This window comes from Acomys minous, assembly GCF_964271855.1.
Source record: "Acomys minous genome assembly, chromosome: 12".
Classification (NCBI taxonomy): domain Eukaryota; kingdom Metazoa; phylum Chordata; class Mammalia; order Rodentia; family Muridae; genus Acomys; species Acomys minous.
The window spans coordinates 65,952,589-65,971,898 of record NC_140493.1 but is presented as its reverse complement, the minus strand read 5'-3'; the positions used below and the strand labels follow the sequence as shown (position 1 = coordinate 65,971,898).

At 40.8% G+C, this 19,310-nt stretch overlaps 2 protein-coding genes and 1 long non-coding RNA gene across 5 annotated transcripts in view; 1 reads left to right on the top strand and 2 right to left on the bottom strand.

Moving 5' to 3' along the window:
* Positions 1–7,532, bottom strand: part of ANKFY1 (ankyrin repeat and FYVE domain containing 1) — a 64,502-nt gene extending 56,970 nt beyond the window's left edge. For 2 of the 3 annotated variants that reach the window (XM_084751298.1, XM_084751299.1), the window contains exon 1: positions 7,444–7,532. In XM_084751298.1, the coding sequence (XP_084607424.1) occupies positions 7,444–7,453 (10 nt within the window). In that variant the 5' untranslated portion in view covers positions 7,454–7,532. Of the gene's footprint in view, positions 1–7,339; positions 7,361–7,443 lie in introns of those variants that run through there. The other variant, XM_084751300.1, reaches the window with a different exon arrangement.
* LOC311580095 lies at positions 7,453–19,305 on the top strand. Its single transcript, XR_014773354.1, has 4 exons — positions 7,453–7,590; positions 7,703–7,987; positions 8,620–8,679; positions 18,591–19,305. It is a non-coding gene; the product is annotated as an uncharacterized lncRNA (long non-coding RNA).
* UBE2G1 (ubiquitin conjugating enzyme E2 G1) overlaps positions 13,695–19,310 on the bottom strand; it is a 70,955-nt gene continuing 65,339 nt past the window's right edge. The window contains exon 6 of the mRNA XM_084751338.1: positions 13,695–14,797. The gene's annotated coding sequence lies outside the window, so the exon portion shown is untranslated. The remainder of the gene's footprint in view (positions 14,798–19,310) is intronic.

The following is a 19,310-nucleotide window of genomic DNA, read 5'->3' as shown; positions in this document are numbered from 1 at the left end:
AGCATGTATTAGACAATGTTGATCACTCGCTGGCCTGCCGAACGTAACCTCCAATGCTGAAACAATGGCCCTCATATGCTGGCCCTTGCCATACCTTTCCAACTTCATGAATCCCACTACTCCTTCCACTGAGAATATTTATCTTTCACAGGTCTCACAACCCTACATTTTAAAAAGACATCATCTTTCAAAGTCAGGCTTATACACTAGCTCCTGAAATAGTGACTACCCACTCTACACTTTCCTAGAAAAATCTCTATTTGGCATTTTCAAAGAAAATCCTAAGCACTTTTCACCTTTTGCATAACAAGTTTTTGTTGTTTTTTCTTAGACTTCAGAGCTCTCTGTGAATAGACTTTAGGGGTGGCTACAACCTTTTAACCACTGACTCCAGGTTCCACCCCCTACTCCAAGCTTATCTCACCTTCCTCCCTACAGTGCCTGCTAGGTGGAGCTTACAACTACCATGACTAAAGCCCGTCTCAGCACGATTCATTAGCTCTGCTCTGATACATCCTGTCACTAGTGAACTGCTAACCTCTGCTCTTTGTGAAATAAAATTTTCCCAACAACTATCTACCTATATAGTCCAGGCTAGTCAGGAGGTAACCTGGAAGGATCATTTGAGCCCAAGAGTTCAAGACCAGCATGGTCAATAGCCACAAAGAAAAACATTCACAGAAATAAACTTAACAAGCACAGCTCATGGACCATGAAGGGGCAGAGCAGCGATAAGGACAGATGGCATGGAAGGGATAATACCACAAACATCAACAGACTAGATGAATTAATTATCAATGGCCTGTAATGTTTGTTGAATGAAGGGATACTTCAAATCTGGAGTTTCTCTGTTCCACTTTTACCAGCCTATGCTAAGGAAGCCCTTTTGGACAGTGCTCTCCAACAGAACTGTCTGTGTGGCACACGTTCTATTGATCTGCTTATCTCAGGAGGCCACAAGGCATACTGCCACTGATCACTTGGAATTCAACTAAAGTCACTGGAAACTAAGTGTTTACTAGCACTCAATTTTAAGTACAAGTGGCTGTGTTGGCTTTTGGTTATGGTACTGACCAATGAGTGGCCAGTGTAAGGTATGTTATTCAAATTCAATTGTCCTAAGTATTTTCCTGACTAAATTCCACTAAGTTAGTAAAAGTCCACAAGCAACTATGTAACAAACCATTTATATGTATGTTTTGTTATTTCACTTTGTGGGATCTGGAGCAATGACTTGGTGGTAAAGAACACTGGCTAGTTTTACAGAGAACCTAGATTCAATTCTAGTACCCACAGTTCCAGGAGATCCAATGTCCTCTTCCTACTTTATTGGGTACCAGTTATGTACATGGTATACATACATACATATATGAAGGCAAAACACTATAGACATAAAAATAAAAATCTTTAAAAATGTTTTCTCAAGGTTAAGAGCACAAGCTGCTCTTGCAGAGGTCCTGAGTTCAATTCACAGCAACCACATGGTGGCTCACAACCATCTTTTAATAAGACCTGGTGCCCTCTTCTGGCCTTCAGGCACACATGCAGACAAAAAATTTTAAGTTCACTGTGAGATTGTGTCTCCTAGTACTTATCAGAAGTTACACCCATAAAGTCACACAGACTGCCCAGATGTGAGCTGAACAAGGATGTATCAATGGATATGACAAAGTGAACCGAGCCCACATGGCCTCAACCCTACAAAAAGAATGACAGGCAACTGAGGAAAGTGGGAAGAGGGAGAGATGGTCTTTTCCAGGTAAACACATACCAATTGGCTATCCAGTGCCAAATAACCCAGAAAACATACATACAAGTTACATTATACAAACTGAACAGGGTATATTTAGGAATAATGCAAATAACAACAACAGCAGCAAATTCTTTCCACTATGACATCAATAAATCATACTATACCAATTAGTGAAAAAATAAGTCACGAATTTGAAGGGGAGTACGGAAGGGTATATGAGAGGGTTTGGAGGGAGAAAATAAAAGAAATGTTGTAATTATAATCTCAAAAAATTTTTGATGTGCTGGGAATGGACCCCAGGCAAGAACTCTACATCTCCAACTCAAAAATTACACTTTACTGGGGCTGAAGTGATGACACAGTGGTTAGGAGCTGGCTGCTCTTCCCGAAGTTCTGACTTTGATTCCCAGCAGCCACACAGTGGCTCACAACCTTTTATAATGGGATTTGATGTCCTCTTCTGTCAGGCAAGCACACATGCAAATAGAGCATTCATACACATAAATTACATAAGTAAATAAAAATCTTAAAAAAAGAATAATTACCTCCCAAGTGCAGTGGTGCACACCTTTAATACTAGCACTCAGGAGGCAGAGGCAGGAGGATCTCTGTGAGTTTGAGACCAGCCTGGCCTACAAAGCCAGGCCAGGACAGCCAAGGCTACACAGAGAGCCCTGTCTCTAGAAGAAAATGAAAGCAGCTGTGGAAGTCTGAATTATGAACAGCCCCATGGTGGCTGCAGAGAGGGCGCAGGGGTGAGAAGCACTGGACGCTCTTCCAGCACCCACAACTGCCCGCAATTCTAGCTCCAGGAGTCTGACACCCACACAGACAGAAAGGCAGCCAAAACATCAATGTATCTATAATAAAAAATTTAAAGGCATTAAAAAAAGAGAGAAAAGAATGGCCCTATAAATTCATGAATACTGGGTCTCCAGGGAATGGATTAGGAACTGTAGCCTTGTTGGAGGACATGTGTCACTGGACGGTGGACTCTTGAGGGTTCAAAAGCCAGTACCTCTCACCAGTGAGAGTCTCTCTCCCTCCTCCCTGCACAACCCCCCCTCTCTGCCTAGGAATCAAGCAGTATGGCCCTCAGCTTGTTCCCCACCATCATGGCACTAAGCCTCTGAAACTGTAAGCAAGTTTCAAACCACAATCAAATGTCTTGGTCACAGTGTCTCTTCACAGCAATAGAACAGCAACTAAGACAGCAGTGTACGAAGCCAGGTCTGGTTTGCATATCTATAATGCAAGAGGTTCATGGATTCAAGTCATGAACCACAAAGGGAGACATGATCCCAAGATCTAAGTACTAAGTGTTAGTTAGGGCACTCCTAGCAAACTGATGTTTTTCAGAATAATAAAACTGAACTTGGCCAGATGTAGTAGTGCACACCTTTAATCCCAGCATTCAGGAGGCAGAGATTGGCAGATCACTGTGAGTTCGAGGCTACTCTGGTCTACAAAGTGAGTCCAGGACAGCCAAGGCTACACAGAGAAAACCTGTCTCAAAAAACAAAAACAAAAAAAAAAAAATAAAATAAAATTGAACTCACCAGTTTACATGATTTTTTAATTTGTTTTCTATTGCTGTGATTAAGAACAACATGGCCAAAAGCAACTAGGGAAGCATTATGTGTACTTGGCCTCCATATTCCCCATCACAGTTTATTGAAGAAAGCCACAGCACGGTACTGGAAGGAAGAATTGAGGCAGAGCCATAGAGAAACAGTACTTACTGGCCTGCTCCCCATGGCTTGCTCATAGAACCCAAGACTACCAGCCCAGAGGTGATCTGGCCCCTCCCAAATCAATCATTAATCAAAATAATGCTCAATAGACTTGCCTACAAGTAAATTTGATGGAGGCAGTTCCTCAAGTGAGACTCCCTATTACCAGATATGTCTAGGTTTGTGTGAAGCTGACAAAAACAAACCAGTGCAAGTGACATGAGACTAAAAGTCTCCCCAGGCAGTTTCTCTGCATGCTAAGTGTTCCGTCTATGATGAGAGTGCACTCAGCACCTGCCCTCAGGCCCCAAGTGACTTGAGGGATGGTCAACACGTAACAGAGGCCTGCAAGCTGAGGAGTGACTCTAGTTGAGGGACAGAGCAAGAAAAACTCCTGCTTCACAGGATTTTCATTCAGGAAAGTTCTCTGAGATGACAAATGAACAGCTATCTGAAGAAAAGCTTCAGCCAGGTAGAATGGCTTTCAGGAACAGGAACAAAGGTCAAGGGAGAAGCACTGGAGAATAGCTAGCTAGTATGACAGGGGCACAGCAAACATGGGGCAGGAAACAAGGTTCAGTGTAAACTAGGACCAGCTCTCTTGAGATTTCAAGTTTATCTGGAATATACCACAGGAGTTGAAGGGAGAGGGGTGTTAAGAACAAGAGAGGTAGGGCTGGAGAAACTGATCAGTGATTAAAAGCACTGCTTGTTCTTCCAGAGAATCCAGGTTCAATTCTCAACACCCATAGAGTGGCTCACAACCATTTGCAAATCCTGCTCAGAGGATATGATGCCTTCTTCTGGCTGTCTCAGGCATAGGCATGCATGTGGCACACAAAACATAATGCAAGCAAAACACCCACATACATAAGATAAAAAATAAATATATATTTTTAGAAAGAAGAGGAGAGATAAGATCTGATTGTGTGCTTAAGGTTTTATTATATTTACTCATTTATTTGGAGGAGGGACTGTCACATGGCTGTTGAGCACTGGAAGTGGCATTAATGTGACAACTTGTAGAGTCAGTTCTTACTTCCACAGAGAACAAATGTCGGTGGTCAGGTTTGGTGGAGAGCCTGCAGCCACTGAGCCACTGCACTGGCCCTGATTTTTATTCTTTTTGAGACAATGTCTCATGTAGCAGGCTGGCCTTGAACCTACCAACTAGCTGAGGATATCCTTGAACTGATGATTCCTCCCATGTGTAGGAGCCACCATGTCTGGCATAAATCAATTTGTTTTAAAGAGAATGTAAGAAACTGAAAAGAGGCTGTGGATGAGTAAACTGAGGAGGAAAAACTGTAAAAGACAACATGGAAACCTTTAAAATAATCCATTCAGTTTGAAGAAAACACAGATTAGAAGCTGGGTATGGTAGCATACCACTTTTTTTAAATCCAGAAAACACAGGCAGGCAGATCTCTGTGAGTGCCAAGCCAGCCTGATTTACCCAGCAATTCCAGGCCCACCAGGGGGCTAAAACTGAGAGACCCCATGTCAAAGCTTAAAGGAAAAAAAAATGACTTTTAGAGTGGACTTGAGTTAAGTATCTGAATTCAGTCAAGTGAACAGCCACAGGAAAAAGTTTTCTATACAAGTCAGACTGTATGACTGAGAACACAGTTTCTCAAGGTTCTGCTTACTATTCCTGAGCTCTAATTCCTAACCAGGAACCACCACCAAATAGCCAGGAAAGTTTCCAGAGCATCTGACAACAATCTAAGCATACATCTCACAAAAATTTACTACTTGTGTCTATGACTATCTCTAAACAGCAGCCAGCTCTGATACTCTTTATTAAAATACAAGCAGCAGCAAAACAAAAACAAAAGCAGAATACAAAACATCTCACGAAACGTCTTTAATGAATTATGTTTTTCTTTGCTTTCATTAAATTTTCCTGGTTGAACTTTACAAAATCACTTTGAAATAGTCTTAATTGGGACTTAGGAAACTGGAGTGGAAATAGGGCACACTGTGAAGTCAGAGCCTAAGATTATCTATCATTAGGGCTGGAGAGATGGCTCAGCAGTTAAGAGCACACTCTGCTCTTCTAGAGGTCCTGAGTTCAATTCCCAACAACCACATGGTGGCTCACAACCATCTATACTGGAATCTGATGTTCTCTTCTGGCCTGCAGGTGGACATGCAGATAGAGCACTCATATACATAAAACAAACAAATATTTTAAAAAATTATCTATCATAAATAAATAAAAATTATCATTCCCCCACCCCTTCAGCCCTCCAACAAACTTAATCCTGGAAGGATTTTTTTTTGGGGGGGGCAATTAAGATATATAGTCCACTGGGTAGACAGATGTCTCTAATCACCTCAAGGCAACCAAAAGTAAATAATCAGTGTACTAACCTCAGCCTCTATGAACTCCCCACAACTGGAACATGAACACAAACACAGTACATGCCCAATAAAACCTACTGAATGAAAAACTGCACCTTCCATGTAATGTATTTCCTCGACACTCAAATTCCTTCCTAGAAGCGCTTACGATCTCACATCATGTCCTCCTGGACCTTCCTCCCCACACCTCACTGCTGAGCAACAAGGTGTAACTCACTGGATGCCTCCCTTGTACAACATTCTGTGGTTTGCAGATCTTTAGTTCCTTTTTTGGACAGGGTTTCATGTATCCCAGGCAAGCTGTGAGCAACCATAAATTCCTGATCCTTCTGCCTCCAACATCCCAAGGACCAAATGAACTAAAGCATGCAATCCCTACACTCAGCTCTTTCCGTCCTTTTGCTTCCTCCTCTTCTTTGGGATAGTGTTTACCTGAGGTTCCACCTCCTAAGTGCTTAATGTAGTAGGAAAAGTAAAAATGAAAACTGGATCCAGTCCCAGTAGCTATAAAGGGCAAATGGCATACTTGGCAGACCTACTTCATATTAATCTTAAACCTAATTCAAATCTGAGAAGCTTACACAACTGTCATGCTACTAAAATCTCAGATCAAGAAATGAAGGGTTTAGTCAAAGCTTAGTAAAACAACAATAAAAACAGGATAGGCCAGACCTCAATCAAGCACCCTTTAGCCATTCAATAAAGTCCAACAGTAAGTGTTTTTGCTCCAACAATAGGGTACATATGAGAAGTACACAGGCCAGGTCTAGTATCACTGAATGACCCCTAGTAGGTAACTCACCATTGCACAGTGTACAGTAAATCTTTGACAAGCAAAGATCCTAACACTACTACATTAAAGGAGGCTGCACGTGAGAGACCAGATGCCTTTACCAGCAGTGTTGTAAAGAGTACACTAGGAAAGATGGTAAGGATTGAACCAGCAGGTAAAGGAAACGAGGTCTGGCTTTAGCACACTTCTTACGAGCAGCGTGATCTTGGTTAACTCCTTTACTAAGCAAACCCCTCCTGTTGCCCCCATTGTAAACCCCAGAGAATCTTGGTATGCCTACAGACTGGGGATGCCAAAAACTCAGAGACTAGAACGCGCGCCCAAGAAGCCCGCCACCCAGTTGTAGCCCCCGCTCTTCCAAGGAAGCTCTCCTGCAGGCAAGGGATGCACCCCTTCCGGATGCAGGACTGCCAAGACAGCAGTTTCGATTTCCTAAGGAGAGGGGCACTTCCCTCACTGCTCCAGCATCGCCGGCACTACAAGGAGCCTCCTCATAGCCTTCCCGAGCGCGGCCCGCGACTGTGCTCGCCTCCAGCACCGGAGACCCCTCCACCCTGGTCCGGAGGGGGGAGGGAGGGAGAGAGGGTGGGCCAGAGGGCTGTAGGGGCGTTGCCATAGGAACGGCGCTGCGGACCCGGGCCTGGGGAGCCCCGAGAGACGCTAAACAGAGGAGGGCTCGCGAGACACGCGTACCCCGTGAGACCACACCCGGCCAACTCCTCCCGGGACTTCTGTAGCCAGCCAGTAGCGCCCCCACAGCTCCGCTGCTTCCCGCGCCCGCTCCACAAACATCCTACCTTCCGCCATGTCGGGCCCGGCCCTGCCTGCAGCCTCGCGAGAAGTGCCAGCAGAATGGAGTCATCAAGTCTCGCGAGAAATGGGTAGAGGCGTGGCAAAGGGAGGTGCCCAAGGCAAGGAGTGGTGAATGGAAGTGGAGCGGGAAGGTACACACCCGGCAGGGAAAGCGAAGCTCCCGGGGGCCCCCTCTCCCCGCGCCCCGCCTTTATGCATTTTGCCGGATTTGCCATTCTCTGTCTGGTCTCTCTCCTTTGGCAGGCGGTCGTCAGGGCACAACGAACATGGACTACTCTGATGTAGACACGTGAGAAGCTGTCAGAAAACTGGAATGTCAGCATGTCACCTGGGCTTTGGGAATTTTATGGCCAAAACCAGACTACAACTCGGGTTATCAAACAAGGAGTGCACACTGGTCGCGAAAACTGCAAGGCTCTATAATTAAAGACCAACATCCATGAGATCAAAGTAGCAAAGCCAAATAACACTAGGAGCTAATAACGCCCAAGACAGGGCAGGGCTATGGAGTAGAAATGAGAATAAAGGGTAATTAGATGTTGTAAGAAGGAAACGCAGGAAAGGAAGGCAGATTTGTAAGCCAGGAGCTTAAACTTTTGGTGAATGTGAGAAGAATTAGATACTTTGATAATAGCAAAAGAGGGGCAATGTACCTAGATAACAACCTTTCTCGAAAGATTGGTGGGGCGCTGGCTGTGGGCAGGGGTTGAGACAAGGTTTCTTTACATAACCCTGGTTGTCTTGGAACTCACTATGTAGACCGGGCTGGCCTTGAACTGATTGATATACACCTGCCTCTGCCTGGGAGGGCGCTAGGATTAAAGACGAGCAGCACCACAAGAAATAATTTTTCTTGGCCTGTTTAAACTAATATGTATAATTAGCACACTCGAGACTTCTGCTTCAACAGAAAGGTTAAGTAAGTGGTACCTTAGAGGACAGCCATTTTAGGAATATCTGTCACAATTAAAGCATTAGTGGGTAATGAAATAGAGCGATGAAGGGATTTGGAGTACAGTTATAAAAGAACGTAGGGCCAAGGGCTAAAAATTTGAAAAGGGAGCATGCTTGGCTGACAGACAGAAAATGGAAGAGGGGAGGGCACTGAAATACACTAGGAATAATTAATTATGTGCTAAAAATTTATGTTCCAATTGTAGCAAAAGACTACAGGAGTGAAGAAAATATGGGCAGAACAGTGTTTGGAGTATTGGCACCAGGTAAGCTGCATGTTGGTAAAGAACACAGTATTTGCTAGTTTCTATAGAAGTCCTAGTGCTCAAAGTTTCTCTGTATACAGAAGATGGTTCACAGGTATGCCAAATGTTGAGCTTTTGAGGCCTTCAGGTGTCTAGGTTAGCCAGCCTCCGGCATAAAGAAACTCATCTGTTTGGAGTGCCCCAAAAATACTCAAGTTGTTAAGTTGTTGAAAAGTGCACTCATTGGGGGCTGGAGAGATGGCTCAGAGGCTAAGAGCACTAACTGCTCTTCCAGAGGTACTGAGTTCAATTCTCAGCAACCACAACCATCTATAATGAGATCTGGTGCCCTCTTCTGGTCTGAGGTGTGCATGCAGGCAAAACACTATACATAATAAATAAATCTTAAAAAAAAAAATGCATTCATAGCTGACAGGTTTTGAATCATGTTTTCTCTTTGCCTTACTTTGAAATGCAGTAAATTAACCTGGGCCTGTTTCTTTCTTTCCTTTTATTTATTTATTTTTCTGGACATGTTTCTTGTAGTCCAGGCTGGCCTGAAACTTCCAATCCTCCTGCCTTCACTTCCCAAGTGGCAGGATCAGAGGTAGCCACCACATTTGGTTCCTTTGTTGCCTCTTGAGATACTATTACCAAGGATGATCATTCAAAAAATTTGATCCTTTATCATGCAGATAGCAAAAGCTATCAAGGAGAGGCTTGATTAATATAAACAAGGTTTCTAGTGTTGTTGGGAATGAGATATTATGAGCATTCAAGTGGCATCTTTCTTTTATAGGGTATGTATGAAGGTGTGGCATCTGTTTGGGGGCCAGAGGTCAAGAGTATCTTGTTCATTTGCACTTCACCTTATATTATTTACTTATTTTTAAAAGGGTCTAGCTGTCCTGGAACTCCCTATGTAGACCAGAGCATGCTCAAACTCAAGAGCTCCACCTGGTGTTCCCCAGCTTGCCCAGCTTTTTTTTTTTTTTTTTGGTTTTTTGTTTGTTTGTTTTGTTTTTTGTTAAGTCTTTCACTGAAGCTGGAGCTCACGTATTTGGCTGGACTGACTGGCTGACCTTTAAGTGCCACCTCCCCAGCACTGAAATTGTAAGCCAACATTGCTGTGCTAGAGGTCTGATCTCTGGTCCTCCTGCTTACCTGGTGAGCCAAATTGAGCCACCTGCCCAGCCCTCTGTGTGCTTGTGGTGCTAGAGACTAAACCCAGGGCTTTAGACATTAGGCAAGTCCTTTGACACTGGGATAACACCCTCAGCCCCCCCAAATATTTCTAATGGGATACTGCTGCAGGAATTAATTTTCCTTGCATAGGACTTTCTGTGAAGCATATGCCTGGCTGTGAAAAGCTGTTGATCCACTTCACTTACATGAACAGGATTCAAAAGTCTGTGGTTATGTCACTAAAGGTGTATAGGTACCAATTCAGCAAGCCAAAATCTTATCCAACCTTGGCAGCTAGATTGCATAACTAAAACTAACTCACCTGAAATACCATAGCCAGAAAATAATTTTCTCTGCAAAAGCAATCACTCCCGCAAACTAAGTTCTGGTGAGTCCTGCAGGCTTCCAGAAAATGAAGTTTTTTGGGGTTTGTTGTTGTTTTGTTTTTTCGAGACAGGGTTTCTCTGTGTAGCCTTGGCTGTCCTGGACTCGCTTTGTAGACTAGGTCAGCCTAGGACTCACAGCAATCTGCCTGCCTCTGCGTCCCGAGTGCTGGGATTAAAGGTGAGCAACACCACACCCTCCTTCAGAAAATGAAGTTTAAATTGAAATAAGGTGGTTACTCCTTATCTTTTTGACAAGGGAGAAAAATTCCTTGGAAGCTTATTGCCTAGACCATAGCACATACTACTAGAGTCAACAACCTGTTCATTTGCATTTGAAGCAGAGTGCAAATATCACCTACTGATAATTATATATAAAGTTTTGAGTTCAGGGGCTGGAGAGATGGCTCAGAGGTTAAGAACACTTGTTGCTCTTCCAGAGGTCCCAAGTTCAATTCCCAGCAAGCACATGATGACTCACAATAATCTACAATGAAATCTGGTGCCCTCTTCTGGCATGCAAGCATACATACAGGCAGATACTGTATACATAATAAACATAGTTTTTTAAAAAATGAGTTCGAGACAACATCTAGTTCCTTCTAAAACAATTTCATCTCAAATATATTTATATTTATCAGGGTTAGAATCTTCTTCTTGTTTCTAATTTAACTCTAAGATATTTGGCTCCATTATTTTTTCACTTTGTAAAGAAGAGGCCAAACACCTACTGGGAAATTATAGATGAGCATCATCAATACATCAAGTCAGATATCAGTTTCTAACACTAAATGTATATGAACTATCTGAGGACTCAAGACAAAAAGCTGGATACAGTTATCTTTAAGAGAAAGAAAGTGGGACTAGAGAGATGGCTCAGAGGTTAAGAGCACTGGCTGCCCTTTCCAGAGGTTCTGAGTTGAGTTCCCAGCATGATGGCTAACAAACATCTATAATGAGATCTGGTGCCCTCTTCTCTTCTGATGTGTGGGCAGAATACTGTATAAATAATAAGTAAATAAATCTTAGGGAAGGAAAGAGAAAGTATTCCACCATGTTTCTTTTGCCACTAAGTCACACACATCAGGGATGGCAATTTGCTTATCCAATTAACTTTTTGAGTCTAGGTTCCTCATAGATTAGCTGATCTCTAAGGTAGATCCAACCTTAGTTTAGCAAGACAGCCCCTCCCCCGCAATAATGCTCTGCCAAATGCTCACTTTGAGCTTCTAAGTCACTATGAACAGAAACTCTGATAAAATAATGTTTGGCCATGTATTGGATATTTTAAGAACATTTTACCAGTTAACTCCTGTTTTCAAATTCCTTCTTTAAATAAAGCTTGTGAATCCAAAGTTTCTGTGTGTACCATTTGGTATTATATGCTGTTTATATACAAAGCATCCCACAACTTGCTTGAGACCTGCAACCTAGAACCAAAATAGTTCATAATACAGCCTCTAAGTCATCATTTATTGATTTATAGAGCACCCATCACATGATTAAGGTGCTTTACAATACAGTAAACATCACAACAAAACTCACATAAATACAGTCAACAAATTACAGAACTTAAAAAAAAAAACTGGAATGAAGCAACATTATGTCAAACTTCAAAAATGTTGAGAAGTGGCAGTACAAAAAAAAAGGTAATTCCACCAACTAGAGACCAGACAAAGATACACAGGCACCAAGGCCCGAGGTGGGCAGGTTGGTAGTGAGTAAATGAGCATATAAATAAAATTTCACAACTGGGAACAAAGGCCATTAAATGATATTATGACACCCAGGTGAACACAGAGTAGAAGACCAAATCTTCAAGCACTACTTTCTAATGACAAGAAAATCAACCTCGTGTGGATTTTGAATTCAAGAGGCCATAAAACCACCAATATCATCCCATTACAAAAACAGACTAACATTTGCAGGCCCCGACAAGAACTTTGAACAAATTAAGTAACAGCCAACAGTTCTATAATAAAAGGGTTCTGTGGGTGCAGCTGATGGTTGGCATATGGCAGGGATTTGGGATAGTGATGGTCTTACACTAATGATGATGCATTAGAAGGACAAAAGCCTCCTGGGTTTAGTGCCACCTGAGTGTGAGTTTTAAATCAAATGTTGACATTTATTCCACATTGTTGAATAGACACTGGGAAAGGCACAGATGACACCTCTGACAAGAAAAGGAAGCCCTAACACTTAGGCTTCTGTTTCATGTGTAGAGCATGATCAAGCCACCATAATAGAGGAGAACTTCAAGAGAAAGGCAATCACTCCTAGCTTTCCAGTAGTCCTTGATCTAGCCCAAAGAAAACAGTTATCCTAAAGCAAATACATTACAGTGCCACTTATCAGTTCAGAAGTAGTTGCCCCTGAGTTACTAGGTCATTCACTACTTGCTGGGCAGTCAAATCCTGGATTTTAATTCAATAGACTGCTAGAATCACAGCAACAGGAGACCAAAATTCCAACTCCACATCTGCCAAAGCAATCACTATGGGGACAATTTCTGATTGAAGAGTGAAGAGGATTGCATTCCCAGTCCCTTTAAGACACTAGCACTGTTGAATAACTCTTGGGGGCGGAGGTCTGTGAGGGATGCAGGTGTCTAAAAGTTCTTGAAGAGAATTAGGCTCCAATGAAATCAAATCAAGGTGTTCAGTTTCTACACATTTATTGGTTTTGATAATGTTTATAAGATTTTACAGAGCTTCTAATAAAACGGTGATTTTAAAATGTCATTGTAGGGCTGGAGAGATGGCTCAGAGGTTAAGAGCACTGACTGCTCTTCCAGAGGTCCTGAGTTCAATTCCCAGCAATCACATGGTGGCTCAAAGCCATCTATAATGTGATCTGATGCCCTCTTCTGGCCTGCAGGTGTATATGCAGGCAGAGCACTGTATACATAATAAATAACTACATCTTCATCCATTTCCCCTATACTCTATAACTCCTATATAAGAGGTTGAAAGGTCTGATTTTGACAGGAATCCTTTCATTACTTCTTCTGCCAAAAAATGTATCCAAACACCATGGGCAAAACCCATCAAGTAATAGGCACTGTCTTACGCTCTACCTCTTATGTGCCAAACACTACGTCCCATTCTCAGTTAAAACTGGACAGGAACTTAGGCCTGTCTTTAACACTGTATGTACTAATTTTACCCATCACCAAAGACATTTTAGAAAACCATTTAGGAAACATACTTATGCTCAAACAAAATTCAAATCTATGTCATTGACAAAATCTCTATGTTGATTAGCAAAGGAGTCACCCTGTAATGCTTTCAGATTCAGATAAAGAATCTAGACAGAACCCAATACGTAAACTGCCATGGCCATAAGATTTTCAAGTATTAAGTTTGTTTGCATAAGGAATCAACCTGAGATTTTTCTAAACTGCACTTCTCTGCTATTCAGTTCAATAACCTTCATTTAATACAATAAAAGCCAACAACTTGACAATTATTGGAAAAAAATTATATTTTGGAAGAACTCACTACATAAGGTGACAAAATTCCAAAATCAAATTACATGAAAATATACATCGCCATTTCTTTGTACAATAGGTGAGGAAAATCTGCAGTAAAGAAACAAAGAAATATGAAGGATTAAGGAGAAGGGTAAGAGGACAAATAGCATTTTAAATTGCAATCCCAGATGTAGAAAGCCTGTAGCTGCACATGCTATATTCATCCAAGCTTAATATTAGGCATGTAAGGGCAAAAATAAAACCAAATCGGGATTTTTGTATTATTTGGAATAAATTTCACTAAGTTGAACTTAGAACAGACTTTGCATTTTTTTTCTTTTAAAGTTCTCAGGAGATAAGGACTAGGATCAAGAGCTCTCAACAGCCAGAAAATGTTATTGCTACATCCAATCCAGGAGATGGGTGAATCAGAGTACAAAAAGGACAAAGCACCTAGTGATGACCCCACCTCTAAAGTCATCGTGAAAAAAATCAAGTAATTTACTAGTATTTCAGTATTTTAACTAAATGATTTGAGAATTTTCTGACAGATAGAAGAGATAAAAGGAAAGGGGAGTGTGTTAAAACAAAGAAATACAAAATATTAGTAAATGGAAAAAATGTAATGAAGACTCAATGGTTTAAAGGAAATTATATGGAAACGTTTACTCCTTATTGGTTTTTCACCTGACATGCTTTAAAGGAATCTTTTTGAACTGATAAGAAACAATGAATGGGAAAAGAAAACCTGCTAAAGTCTTTTAGAATTTACACGATTCTTATTCTACTACAAGAAAGCATTATTTGGTACAAGGTGTGTTTGTGGATGTACATGAACAGTATATATATTATCCGGATCATGTTGTGCTATGTACAGGTCTTTACAATTCTTCCTGAAGGTTAAAACAGTTCATTAGAATTCAAAATGCGTAATCATCTGTAAGTTGGCACTTGTTAGGCTCTTGTCAGCATCAATGACTGGCATGTTTTATTGCAGCCCAGTTCCAGCCAGAGTTTGCCAACTTGTTACAACAGAAGTCCAGCAATAGGTGGGTAGAGTGCAGGAAAAACAGTGCCATGTTTCTCAATTGGAGACCTACAACAAAACAAACAGCATTATGTAACAAATTTATAAACTACAAATAAAAAACTGGATAGAACTGTTGTTTATACTTATCGTTTCATCTGAAGTTCATTTATGTGTTTATCATACAGTGGCTACTAACCACAGATAGCTATATACTTTTATAACTTTTAAAAAACAATTAAAGTGCTAGAAAAGTGACACCCATCTCTAATCCCAGCACTCATGAATTTGAGGCCAGGCAGGGCTACATAGCAAGACCACATCTTTAAGAAAATAAAAATTTTGCAGGCTGGAGTAATAGCTCAGGAATTAAGAAAGAACACTTGTTACTCTCTCAAGAGAATCTCACAGCCATTTGTTTCAGGAGATCTGATACCTTCTGACCCACATACTAGCTTGCAGGCAAAACACTCATATATAGATAAGTATCTGAAGAAAAATTTAAAAATAAAACTTTAAATTAAAATTTAAGGGGCTGGAGAGATGGCTCAGTGGTTAAGAGCACTGTCTGCTCTTCCAGAGGTCCCAGGTTCAATTCCCAGCACCCGCATGGCAGCTCACAAGTGTCTGTAACTCCAAGATCTGACACCCTCACACCAATGCACATAAATTAACATTAAATAAAAATTTTAAAAAATAATAAATAAAATAAAATTTAAATACAATTTAAAAGTCAATTTCAGTTCTTTGACCATGCCAACCTCATATGGCTAGTGGCAGACACACTGGGCAATATAGATAGTAACCAGCTGCATTTTACAGCAGAACATTTGATTTTTCAATATTACAATGTCTTTCAAATTACATCACATCCAGAAATTACAAATATTCCAGGTGTGGTGGGGCAAGCCTTTAATCCAAGCACTTAGAAGGCAGAGGCAGATGGATCTCTGTGAGTTTGAGGCCAGCCTGGTCTACAAGGCGAGTCCAGGACAGCCATGGCTAACACAGAGAAATCCTGTATCAAAAAACAAAACAACAAAACAAAAGAGAAATCACAAATAGATTATTTAAAAGTAAAGTGATTTGGGGTTGGACAGGTAGCCCTGCAGCAAACGGAGCACCTTCCTCTTGCAGAGGACCTGAGCACCCAAACTGAATGGCTTATAATTTCAGATGCAAAGGTGAAAATTCTGGCCCTTGTGGGCACCTCTATTTGTATGTACACACACTACACACACACAATTTAAAAGTAATAAAAACATAGTAATTTGGAAATTTAGAAAATTGAGAATGCGTAGAAAAACAATTCAAGATTACTATACTTTTCAACTTGCTTAATTTTAGCCAACATTTTGCATTCAGTTCAAAGCTACTTTTTTGTTCCTATGGAACCTCCCACAAATGGTGGCCTCAAATCGAACAGACTGTAAATCAAGAACACATGTAGGGATTAGAGAAATGACTTAGCAGTTAAGGGCAGTGAGTGCTCTTAACAAAGGATCCGGGTTTCCTTCACAGAACCCACATGGAGGCTAACAACTGTAACTCCAGTTTCAGGGGTATCTGATGTCCTCTTCTGGCCTTCACAGGCCCTGCTCATTTATGGTGCACAGACATATGAATAGGCAACACATAAAATAAAAACAAAAATCAAAAAAAATTTTTTAAAGAAACTCATGAATTTGAAACAAAAAAACTCCACTATCTCATCAAATGCCAAGTAGTGTTAAGTGTTTTACAAATTTCAGCAAATAAAATCATAACATGAAGTCTTCCCCCTTTGCAGAGAAAAGTGGGATAATTAATTACACAGCTAACAATGAGAGTTTCTAGTCAGAAAAATAAAAGGTTCAAGTTTTTTTTTTTAAATCTCAATTATGAGTGGACTTGTAGATCCTTTATCCTAATGTGTGCTTTGAGACTAAACATTACAGGGACAGAACACAAAGAGAACTTCCATTACCACTCCATTTTTAGACCACATGTCTTAGCTGCTTTTCTATATGATAAGACACCATGACTAAGGCAACTTACAGATGAAAGTGTTTACTTGTGGCTTACAGTTTCAGAGCGTGAGTCTGTCATCATCATTGCAGGGAATGGCACTGAGGCAATAGCTGAGAGCTTACACCCTGATCCACAAGTAAGAGATAGAGAGAGAGCTAACTGGGGATGTGGGGGCTTTTGAAACCTCAAAACCCTCCCTCAGTGACACACCTCCTCCAACAAGGCCACACTGCTAATCCTACAAACAGTCCCACCAGCTGGGAACCAAGCATTCAATCCTGGGAGTGGTGGTGGGGTGATTCTCATTTAAATCACAACAAGTAAATATTCCCAGAAACCAACATCTAATGTCAAGAACAATTTTGGGTAAATTCTAGCAGAAGATAACCTCTAGGGACTCAAGTAATAAAGCTTAAATAGAAAAGACAACTCATACAAGATATAAAATTTAGTGAATCTTATAAAGGCAAGAGTAAAATTTATCTTATAATCATCCCAAAATTTAACCATCCCAAAATCTCTACTGGAGAAAGAAAGGTGTGAGACAATCAGTAGTCTCAACACATTCCTGATTTACAAATTAAGAGTTCCTAGAAAAAGTCTAAAACATTCAACTACCACTGAGCTTGGTGGCAATAGAGTTGTACCCATCAGCTGCCACCCTGCTCCTGCAAAGAATGAGATGCACCAGATATGAATACAGTCCACAATTTGTGATAGACACATATATGTGCAAATACATTAGTAGAAAATATAAAGAAACATTCTGGAACTCAAAGGACAATGTTATACAACAGAAGTATAGCTTTGAGGTAATGTCACCTAATGTATTTCCAGAATTAATGCTTGGCTAACCAATCTCCCAGATCTAAGAGAGAACTTGGTACAGAGTAGGGCATTCCATAATCATTCCCCTATGATAGAAACAATGAGACATTTTAAGGCCAAGAAACTGTTGTTTGGAGATTGCTTCTAAATGAAGTTTAAAATAATAAAAATAAAAGAGATGCCTGATTGCCAAGTCACTGAACAACTACAACTATGCAACTTGGCCTTTTAGTATCAGAAACAGCTATCAAGAGCATTGTGCTGTTCAATGAATTAGGATACTCTACCCAAACCCTCTTCAGTCAAATTATGTCAAAAGAAAACCTTCACCCCAAAAGTCTTATATTTTTATATCATTTAAAGTAACAGTGCTAACCTGAAAACTATGTCACCATGTCCTACTTCTTGTTTCTGTTGTTAAATAGCCCACACTTTCAAATACAACTACATCAAATGCACTTGTTGTTTACCTCAAACAGCCACTTCCTTATTCCTGCTGCTGTTGTATGTTTGTGAGAGAGAAGGAAAAAGGGTTTATAGGTTCCTGCGCACACAATGACACATATGGAAACTACAAAGTTGACATCAAGTGTCTTCCTCTGTCATTCTTCAGCTTTTCTTCTCTCAATCTTTATAAACACTTATGTGTGTAGATGTCAAGCAATGTGTTCATATGGTCAGGTGTTGGTTATAGAAATCAAACTCTGGCAGCAAGCTCCGTATCCCCTCATGCATGAGGGATTTCAAGCTGGGCAGGATCCAATGAGATGTGTGTTTTGGAAATCTTCCCCTCTCCCCCGAGACAGTATCCCTCTGTGTAGCCCTGGGTGTCCTGGACCTTGGCTTTGTAGATGAGGCTGGTCTTGAACCCGCAAAGGTCCACTTGCCTCTGCCTCCCAAGTGCTGGGATCACAGGTGTATGCCTCTATTACCCAGCTCGTATTTTAGTTTTTAATCACATTAACATTTAATTCAAATAACAAATGTGATTAACTCATCTACATTATGTCCTTTTCTATTTCAGATGGAGTTGTTCTTCTTTGGCTCCCTACTAGATGTAAGGAAACCTTACTTACTGGCTCTATCAAGATATAAAAAGACTAGGTAAAGAAAAAAAGAATGAAAGAAATATGTTCAATGGTGCTAGCAATATAATATGAAATTTAGATCGTTCTTTTGATGTTTTTGAGAGTGTCTCATGTATCCTGTTGGTCTTGAATCTGCTATATAAACAAAGGTAACCTTGAACTTCTGGTCCTTTTGTCAGTGATGGAAACACAACCATGTACCACAACACTTGGTTTTATATGGGACTGTGCCTCTGTGACAGTTTCTGTCAACTTGTCATAAATGATAGCAGCAGTTCTCAACCAAAAACACTTGAGTGGGCCTGGCGGGGTTGGTGCACACCTTTAATACCAGTACTTTGGAGGCAGAGGCAGGCAGATCTCTGTGAATTTGAGGCTAGCCTAGACTACAGAGTGGTTTTAGGACAGCCAGGGCCACACAGAGAGAAACCCAGTCTTGAACCCCATACCATCCCCCAAAAACACACTTGAATGCCCCAAAAGAGAAAAAAAATGTGGTTATACTATAGCTTTGAGAAGCACCAAACTACAGCATATAGAACTAGAGGTATAAAAAGAAACCAATAAATGCAAGTCAAATAGCTAAATCAAATGATCTGCAAAAATTAGCCTTTCAACAAAAAAGACAAAAATAATTGTATGGTTTTTAAATAAAC